General features: G+C 46.7%; 1 protein-coding gene across 1 annotated transcript; it reads right to left on the bottom strand.

Moving 5' to 3' along the window:
* Window positions 1-556: 556 nt before the first annotated feature.
* On the bottom strand, window positions 557-1,783 carry LOC144124886 (uncharacterized). The gene has a single exon (XM_077657826.1). It carries the CDS (start codon window positions 1,781-1,783, stop codon window positions 710-712), a length of 1,074 nt encoding a protein of 357 aa, XP_077513952.1. The 3' UTR covers window positions 557-709.
* Window positions 1,784-10,605: the final 8,822 nt, after the last annotated feature.

A 10,605-nucleotide genomic window follows, 5' to 3' on the forward strand; every position in this document is an offset into this window, starting at 1 on the left:
GAAATAAGACATTGCAGCCCTATGTAGCCTGTACAGTGACTTCAGACTTCAGCAGAGCAAGAAATGCTGCTCTAGTCTGCTGTGCATGAAGTAGTGTACTTTAACGCAAGTTCAATGCCTTACACTGCAGCAGGGATTCTCAAACTGCGTTTTGTGGAACTCTCTGGTTTCTTGGAGCACTTCCTAGATTCCCCATGCATGTCTTCATCTGCCTTAGCCAAGTATTTTGGCACTAATGCTGTAGCTGCTTACTGCTATCTTACTATACAGCCAGTCATAACTGAATTTAAGTATTTGTTCAGGTGCTGTGCAGTTTGCGTACCCCTTTTAAATATGTCGGCCAGCACCTTTTGAAGTCTCAGCCGCAGCGGTCGAATTTCGATGGAGGCAGAATTCTAGAGGCCCATGTACTGTGCAATGTCAGTGCATGTTAAAGAACCCAGGTGGTCGAAATCTCCTGAGCCGTTCTCTACGGGGTCCCTCATAGCCTCAGTCGCTTTGGGACGTTAAACCCCCCTAAAAGCAAATCTTTCCAAGTCAGGCTCCGTGACCGAAGCTGGCCAAAACATAAATGAAACTTGTTAGAAGCCGACTGCATTTTAGCCAAATAAAGTTGGTCTTTCTTCAACTGAGAAAGAAAAAGTTTGAGCACCCCTGCGTTACAGTAGACCATGCACAACATACAAAACATTAAAAACGCCACCATCGCTCATCGGTTTAGAATGGGCTTGTGCATGAAATTATTGAGATAACAACAAATTTTCCATATCTTGTTCAGCTTCTCTGCCATAACATTAGGAAAGACAGCACGGAGTATCCTGAAGTTTTTCACTTCCCTGATGACACGCTCAACATGGATTCGCAAACTGGCTATCTGCCGTGTTGCTAACTCATCTGCCAGTGACAACTGCGTGCGGCCATTCAACATGGGTGGCATGTTTAATTTGACTCCAAGCTGACGGAGGTCATCTTCAATGAGGAATCCTATATCCGCCATTACACTGTCCCCTTCCTCGAGCAACTCATACATGCCACTGTGTCTTGTGATTTCTCGATCAGAAAGTCTTCCAGGAGCAAGATTAGACACGAAAGAAACGGAGCCGTTTGGAGTGATGCCAATGAGCCCTTTTGCGGTGTTATGTCCTTTATACGAGCTGAAAGTGTCGCTTTGTGTTTTGTAGTCAGACGGGTTCTCGATAAAAATTTCTGTGCAGTCCAGTACAATGCGTGTAGATGGGTACAATTCTTTAAACTTGTCTGGCATGAACAGGTCCACTGTGTTACGTGATGGCCACATTGGTACCTGGATTAGCATTTCATACAAAAAATTAACCCAAAATGAGTACATAGCACTCACGGTCGCCACAGACACTTTCAGGCGATATGCCAAATCCTGCTCTAGCAAGCCAACTCTGAGCCTGCAAAGCACTGCAATAAGCTGTTCTGTCATTGTCAGTGCTGGTGGCCTGCCAGCACCCGTTTTCAGTGCCTGGTACATGCATTCAACATGTTCAACGAACGCATCAAATTTTTTGAAGGAGTTGAAGCCCGTATAAAACACGAGTCGTTTCTCATCTGAAACAAAATCGTGAACTTTTAGTTTCTCTTTGAGTGCCTCAACTTTCACATCGTGCAACTGAGGCTTCAGATCCTCGACCTCTTTCTGGAGCTCAGATTTGTCTTTGCGGAACAAGCTATTTTCATGCTCGAGTTTTTCGCAGTGTTCGTGAAGGTGGGCGACTTTTCTTAGTGTGGCAGCAGATGCTGCGTCTGGAGGCCCCATGGAGTATGAGTGGTCGGCACCTAAAAAAACATGAACTATATAATGATTTGCGAAGAGTTAGGCCCTGCTTTAATGTAGATTTCAGGTTTTGAAATAGTCACTTCAGCCCACAATGGGTGTTCTGAACCTTTGCTCTCGGCTTACATTGATATACAGACAACAAAGAACCAGGATGACGAAGCCACACAGCCCAACTCTCACTCCACTGATCCACCTGTGCAAGCAGCTTACCAACCAGCAAGCTCAGATCAATACTATCCAGTTATACTTCTAAACCTCATGAGCTGTTTGTTTCCCCCCCTGAGCATGCAGTTCGACGACGTTGCAGCTTGTGCTACCAGCGTACTGGTGTGGAATCGCCAATCATGCTGCATGGCCGTATCCGTAGTGAACCAAAATACATAAATACTAGGTTTCATGCACCCAGCAGGTCCGCCAAATTTGCACTACATTTGGATAGCCTGACTTTTGTGACATTTCTCCTAGCTGGGGTGAAGGGAATAATGTCGAGGAAAAAGAAATGAAATGGGTAAGTTTCACAATGCGTGCACTGGTGGAAGAGGTACCGCGTTTATAATAAAACTCGCTGAAGTAGTAACATATGCACGGTAGAAATCACTGATGAAATTTATGTCACAGAACACATGAGGTTCTGCCACTCCTAACATGCAACCTATCATGCAGACGTCCCATGGCTAGCTGCAAAAGCTCGCGGAAAACTGGCTTCGCGGGAGAAAGTTTTGTCAGTTTTCACTTGATGAAGAAGCCGCTCGCTATTAATATACCGGTTGCCACAACACCCGTGGACCCCGGTATCAGTGGGCGCGATAGGGGTCCGTTAAAAGCGAAAAATAAGTTTTCATAGTGGGATGCAGAAAGCGACAATTTTTAACCACCACTAACCTTCCGTTTCCGTGCTAGGCGAAGCCGGTGCACCGATGGTCAGCTGGGTGGGCTCCTTGGAAACTGCGTCGCTCTCTGCGTACAAAACGCTTTCATGAAAATGCGTACACACAAAGCCGAAGCATCAGAAAAAATATGGCACACTTAAAGCGTCGCTTACTTTGATCGCATTGGGGCACGTCAACTACGCGGCCGATCTTCAACTCGTTCAGAAGGAGCATCGGGCTGGCAGAGGCAGTTTTGGAGCTCGTCTTCTTGCGTTTCGCGACTAGAAAGGATTTGGAAGTTATGATAATATGCAATAACCGTCTGAATATATATACTTACCGGTATTAAAGGAAGGAGATAGTTGATTGATGACTTTATGGGGGAAAATTGTTGGCAGCCGGTCCATATAACCACGGCGTCCACTTGCGTTGAAGTGGGCTCCGCATATCCGGTGGTGCTTAGAAGGTTGCCACAAAGAGAAGCGACCAGCACTTCCCTGGCGGTTGATTCTCCTCACCCACTCCTTTTTTTCTTTTTCATTTGCAGGGGACGCATGAAATGAAACGTTCTAGTCTCTCAGCATGTTGTTTTCGCAACCAGGCACACAAGTCTGACCGCCGCCTAGGCACTTCGACGACATCGCGTGCAGTAGTGGCTGCGGATGCCATATTCATAGATTTTGAAAAAGCGTTTTATAATGTCCCTCATGCACGCCTCATTCTTAAACTTTCACGCCTAAACCTTCATCCTTTGGTTCTGGATTGGATCCGTGCTTTCTTAATAGACCGTTATCAATTCGTTCACGCTAATTCTCATTCGTCATCACTTTGTCCTGTTCTGTCTGGCGTTCCGCAAGGATCTGTCTTAGGCCCCCTTCTATTTTTATTTATATAAATGATTTGACCTCTAACATCATTTCTAACATACGGCTATTTGCTGACGATTGTGTCATCTATCGCCCAATAGTCAACCAGTCCGACATTACCATCCTCGAAAAAAGCCGGCTACGCGTACAAGAGTGGTGTAAAACCTTACTATTGTCATTAAATTCTGCTAAAACTTTCCTTCTTTAATTCCACCGCCGGCGCAACCACCAGGATGCAATTTATAGAATTAACCCTCCCATTAAATCAGTAGATTATCATAAATATCTCGGTATTCATTTAAGTAAAAATCTAACCTGGTCGCAACACGTTCACCATGTAACAAAGTCAACTAATCAAGTTTTAGGGTACCTGCGCCGTAATCTTGCCTTAGCATCGCGTTCCATAAAACTGCTTGCTTACTTAACATTTGTACGATCGAAATTGGAGTTTTCATGCTCCGCCTATGATCCTAACTTTGCTAACCTGATTGACACACTCGAATCAGTCCAGAATCGCGCTGCAAATTCGTTTGTTCTAATTTTTCATACCACACTAGCGTTTCCGCACTAAAGTCTCAGCTTAATCTCCCCACATTGGCCTGTCGTCGCAAGATCGCCCGTCTTTCCTTATATTATAAATTTTTCCATACCTTTAATCACGAAGTTATTCCTATCCAACGCGCTCATCGTATTTCCCGTAATTGTCACCCTAACGCCGTCTACCCTGTGAAAGCCCGCACCGAAATATATCACCAGTCTTTTTTTTTTCCTGAAAACAGCCCGAGTCTGGAATGACCTTCCATCCGAAGTGGCAACCATCATCGACTACAGCAGGTTCAAAACCGCCCTCGAACATCGTCTGTATTCATGCTAATTGTCTTCTCAGCCCACCCCTCATGTAATGTCCCTCGGGGGCCTTTGAGGAACAAATAAATAAATAGAAACAGTGAAGGTCCTAAGACAGAGCCTTGTGGCACACAAGATGTCACGAGGGCGACGAAAGACTGGGCTGAACTGTAGTTAACAAACTGTAAGCGCTCAGAGAGGAAATTAGAGGTCCAGGTCACTAAGGTTGAATTCTTCAATATAAGATATAATTTGAACATTAGCTTAGAATGAATAACGGTGTCAAATGCTTTTGAAAAATCAATGAAAAGAGCGTCCATTTGACAACCAGAGTAGCAATGTCGTGCACGAATCCCGTTAATTGGGTACATGTGCTAAAACCTCGCCTGAAGCCATGCTTAACATTAAATAAAATGTTATTCGACTCAAGAAATTGTACGATGTGCGCATGGACCACATGCTCAAGCATTTTACAAGATGACGACGTAAGCGAGATAGGCCTGTAGTTTTTAAGATGTTGCTTATTGCCTGACTTAAATAACAGCAGAACTTTTGCCAATTTCCAGGAGGAATGGCGGAGTGTCTAAATTGTCATGTTCAAAAACAGACTGAAAGAATGAGTTAAAAGCGTCTGAAATGGTCCTGGGATTCTGAATTAATTGGACGTTAACAATAAATGAATTCGATGGAGTATCCTTAGGAAGGATCATGGGCCAAAATTTTTTTAGGTTGCTGATCAGTAAATTTTGCAGTTGAACACGAAAATAAAAACCTTTAGCAGAATTTGTCACAACACGGAGCTCTTCTTTCGCTTTGTTAAACTGGGCAATGCTTTCAGGTTTAGAAGATGATCTCGATGATCTTAACCTTTTAATCCGACGTCACAGTTGCAAAATATCCCGGTTAATCCAGGGAGCGTTCAAGTTTTAGGCACCGTAGCCACCAACGTGATCGTTGGTCTCGACGTGTCGCAGAAAGAACAGCAACTGTCAGTATGGGGGAAGCCCGTTATACTTAGTATGCTATTTTTCGTTCTTTTTATCGTCCCACAATAATTTTTGTCCATATGGGGGGGGGGGGGGGACACAGAGGAGGGTATTCGACTCGGCAACGACGCCACACCGCAGGGATCGGTGGTGTCCCCGACCTTGTTTAATATTGCCATGCTTGGACTCCCCGCACAGCTGGCCGAAATCCCAGGGCTGCACCACACATTGTACGCAGGTGACCTAGCTGACATTGTGGATGTGCATGGGCAGTGACGGTCAAATTGAACAGACGCTCCAGCGAGCAATCGATGTTATATAAAGATACTTCGCTCCGATTGGGCTCAGATGCTCTGCCGAAAAACCGGAAGCGCTCTTTTTCGCGCCAATGCGATCACCCCAGCATTGACATGTAAAACACAACGGACCGTATAACCCGGGAATCACACTCAGGGCGAACGGTAACGTTATACCAACGGTGGCAAGCATTAGAGTTCTGGGATTACGAATTCAGACCAGCGGCAAGAACTTGGAAGCTATTCAGAGGCTAGAGGATATTCAGACTAGTAGACTCCTGAAACGGATTGCAAACAAACATGCGGGCATGAAAGAAGCTAACCTCCTTAGGCTAGTCCAATCTTTCATAATCAGCAGGATAATCTACGTGGCGCCGTATTTGCTGTTTCACAAGGCGGAAAAGCACAAACTCGACATTCTCATTGGTAAAGGGATCAAAACAGCACTAGGTTTACCACCTAATACATCGACGAACAGGATTCTGAAACTAGGGGCTTCCAATACCCTCGAAGAGCTCATTGAGGCTGCAATGACCTCGCAATACCAGAGATTTTTGCGCAGTCGTACTGGTCGCAGCATTCTGGGAAAACTGAAAAATGAGCCTCGAGCATGCTCCAGACGTACTGACAAGGTTACTAGACAGATTAGGGACAAATTAAAGACACCTCCACTCCCCTAAAAAATGCATCCCATCTACCATGAGAGCCGGAGAATGGATAGAGCAGCAGCGTTGCAAGCCTGTTTTGAGGGCAGACAGTACGTCTTGTATACAGATGCCGCAGAATATGTGGGCAGTATGACGCGCGTTTCGGCAACAACTAGGAAAACCTGGGGTCCGGCAGCGTGCTGCAGCACCCGACAATAGACCGCAACGGAGGCGGAAGAGTTGGCCATTGCTGGGCTATTGGTTTATGGGCGTTTAACGTCCCAAAGCGACTCAGGCTATTAGGGACGCCGTAGTGAAGGGCTACGGAAATTTCGACCACCTGGGGTTCTTTAACGTCCACTGACATCGCACAGTACACGGGCCTCTAGAATTTCACCTCCATCGAAATTCGACCGCCGCGACTGGGATCGAACCCGCGTCTTTCGGGTCAGCAGCCGAGCGCCATAACAATTGAGCCACCGCAGCGGCGTGAGACAGCATTATGTCTGCTGAATGAAAACTCTCAGTTACAAACAAAACTTTTTGTTTCAACGAGTTCTGGCCACTACTTTGTCACGCGGATGAGAGTAGCGCGGCGGCGTCCGCCGAACTTTTTTTGTCAGTATTTTGGTTTTTCTTCCTTCCTTCTCTTGCTTCCCGTCACCGAATTTCATGTCTCTGCCTTTAGACAAGTTGTTTCATTGTTCACCCCGTGACAGCCAGCTCGTTCAACCGGTACGTCGAACACCTCGTACAGTCCATGCTAACAGCGTCATCCCGCATAGTGCCCGCACTACTACATTCCAGAAGTCTTTTTTTTTTTGTACACAACTCACGACTGGAATGACCTTCCCAGCGACCTAGCACAAATTCCTGATCCTGCTAATTTCAAGACTCCCATCGAGGAAGGCATGCAATCTTCATGATCCTCCCGCAAAAGTCATCGTTAACCTTTGTTTATGCGCCCACCCCTCATGTAATGTCCCGCCTGGGGACCCTTGAGGTACAAAATCAATAAACACCTAAGCGCTTGGTAGTATCAATTATCAAATGTGCGCAAACGTAATTGCCCTTGGTGCAATGAGGCCAGGAATCTCGGCTGTCCAGACGGACCGAAAGGGCGCGCAAAGAGAGTGCCGGGACGCCCACCTGGGTACCGCCTGCTCGAGCCAGAGGGGAAGAGCGAAATGAGTGTGGTGCGTCTGCTCTCAGCTTCCTCATTCCGTGAACGTGACTACGCGAGCTCCGTAGCTGCCGCGCGTCACTTCGGTGTGTCTGGACGACCAAAATTCCTCTAGCATCATAGCCATGCAGGAAAAAAAAAACTGAGTAGGGAGCGTCCGGCGATAGCCTTGAAGCCTAGTCATAAAAAGTAAAGAAGGCATTAACGGTGCATCAAAAAGACAAAAAAAGCAGCATTACGACAAAAAGAGCTCAGATCTCATTCGGATCTCCTGAGACGTGCTACTTTACTTAGTCGCGATGACACGCACATGTATGACCACGCTTGTTATGCGGCGAAACATTCGTTAGATGGTGGGTAGACCAAGAAAAAAAATAAAAATAACCCTGACCACATCGTTCATGACGCAGAGACCTAAACCAGTTTAAAATAAATAATGAAGCACGAGCAGATTGTGAACTTTCGCGCCTCCCTGCACAGACTGCGTGGCATATATCGATTGTTCGCTCATCCCGCAATAGTTTCTATAAGCAGCAAAGTTATTGACCAATAGGCTGCAACTCAAAAACAGACCACTTAAGCGAAACGCGTGCAAGGAAATCCCTCGATATTGTTTTGACTCAAATGTTAAATGCGTCTTCTGCTTTGCGTGCACATGGCAGCTTCGACTCTGAGAAAAAGTAATAGTGGTTTTAGTACAGCTCCAGTCCAGTGTAAATATTATGCACGCGAATTCTTCGCCTGTCCGGATTTGATTCACCGTGCTTATGCAGTCTCCTCGCCTAGCACGGCGAATCAATTAGCAAAAGAGAAAAAAGATTCTGTATAGTAACTTGATAAAGTGAATCAAGCCATACCCATGCATGCGAACAAGATAAGTGGAGTACTGTGACAATATTGGGGCATAAAGACTTACAGATGCTGTCATTTAAAACAAGCACTGCTAGAAACTCGAGACTTGAGGACGGGATTGGGGGGGGGGGGATTGGTTTCGTATAAATACGGAGAGGCAGGGGGGGGGGACGCTGAGCGAGTAAGAGGGAATGTGGTTCCTGAGTTCTAATCAAGGGTGCATGGGAGAGATGGGCCTAATGGCACACTTAACGCCGCGCACCCCAGCTGGTACAGGACAATGACAGCGGGCGGTGGGACGTCCTGTGGCAGGTAAGTCCAGATGACACCCGCAAAAGTAGAGGGGCCTTGAGGCCCACTTCCGGTGGTGTATGCGGCAGTTGGCTGGTTACCTCATCTGCTGCAGCGACCCCAGCCCTTGAAGACTCGAAGGTATCATAGAGTCGCTGCGGCCAATCCAGGAAGCACGATCCATCACTCACCGCCACCAACTTCGCCCAGGTAGCAGCAGAGCACAGAGACATTGTAAGCCCAGATGAGACACTGCAGCTGCAACAGCTCCAGAGGAGATGTGAGCGATACATTTTGTCGGCAATAGTTATGGTTTAAAATTTACCTTTGAAACCCCGGACAACAAATAACTACAGTTCTTGGATATCAGACTGGAACTAAAACTGGACCACGTTTGTTGGTCCTTTCTGCAGCGTTCGGAGAAGCCTTTGCTTAGTTTCCACTCAGGGCATTCCAAGCTGGTAAAGTGCGGCATAGCAGTGTCGTGCTTAGGATCAGCAATTGCACAGTCGTGTGTTCACGCTATGAATAACAGTTTCAAGCTACAGGTCCAGAGGCTGAAGTCAGCAGGTTTCCCTAATGACGTGATCACACTAGCCTGCAATAAACTCCTGAAAAAGCTTAAGTCATTCAGTAAACCCGATTCACCAGAGCCTCCCAGTAACGAGGAAAGAAAGTTTGCTGTAATTCTGTATATTCACAGATTATCCCACCGATTAAAACTCGTAGGCACTAGATATGGGGTAAGAGTACTGTTGTCAGCTCCCCAAAAACTTGGAAAAATCTGCGCTATGGTCGATAGGAGAGCCAGATTAGAAAACAAAAGTCAAAAGAAAGTAAAAAACAGTGCAATATAAAACATGAGTTGCTGTTTGCACCTTGTGCCGAGGGAGTGGTATATGAAGTATACCCTTCACATGCGGAAAGAGTTATATAGGCCAAACTGGTAAATGTATAAACACACGGCTACGCCAACATAATTCGTCTTTAAAGGTGGCTCCTTCCTCTAATTTGGCCCTGCATTACAGAGACTGCGAACTTAACCATTCTAACCCGTTGGAAAAAATGCATGTGTACCTCTGTTCAATAGTACAAAAATTCTGTATAGGCATTCCAATCAGCTAACAAGGGAATTATCTGAGGCATTTCATATTCACAAAAACTCCGACATGTGCGTCAGCACACCATCTGTTGTCATCCACGATTGTGGAATTCAGTATCTTAATTCAACACAGCGATTCGTTTTGTCATTCTGAGGGCAGGCGCATGCGCTGCTGGCTGCCTTGTGTGAGCTATTTAACCTTATGTGTTTTTTCCAATAAACTTCAGTTGATAGTAGCGCTTGTCCTTCGTTTTCTTTCTCTTGGTGTCCCCCGTAGCAGCGCTTTCGAAAGTTTTAAAATGTGAGCGACGAAGCGCATGTAGGAGGTGGTCGCAGTTCCCTGAGGTCGGACGGAAGCACTGGTAAATGGCATACACTCAGAGGCGCGCGAACGCAACATGGTGGAAACGCCGCGCGAGCAGGGTAAGATCACCGAGGAACCGCTACACAGCGATGGTGCGAAGAGATGGGCGCGCTCGATGGTAGCTGCACGCCGGGAGAGGTCTAACAGCAACAAAGTGTCGAAAAGAAGAGCGCGCAATGTCCACCGTGCAGCGAGGAAACTGCATGAAGGACAAAAGAACAGCCGGTGTAAGCTTGCTGTAGCATATATAGGCAGCAACGCGGATAGGGCTGCATCACGCAAAGGTGCGCGCGAAGACCGCTGCAGGACGAGTACCGGTCGGGCGACGATGGGAGGTCCACAGTGCACTCACGCATAGCGCGGTGGCGCGAAGAGCAGGGCGAGCGGACGAGCGACGAGGGATCCGATGCTGAAACACGGCAGAGTTGCGGTAAGGGTTCCGTGCGAACACAGGTTCCCCCAAAGTTAGCACCATGATGAGGAACCTTCACATCATATA

This window comes from Amblyomma americanum, chromosome 1 (assembly GCF_052857255.1).
Source record: "Amblyomma americanum isolate KBUSLIRL-KWMA chromosome 1, ASM5285725v1, whole genome shotgun sequence".
In the NCBI taxonomy this organism is placed as follows: Eukaryota; Metazoa; Arthropoda; class Arachnida; order Ixodida; family Ixodidae; genus Amblyomma; species Amblyomma americanum.

Excerpts from the sequence above, each read along its gene's own strand:
- LOC144124886 (XM_077657826.1), bottom strand. The coding sequence starts at position 1,783 with ATGGGGCCTCCAGACGCAGCATCTGCTGCCACACTAAGAAAAGTCGCC.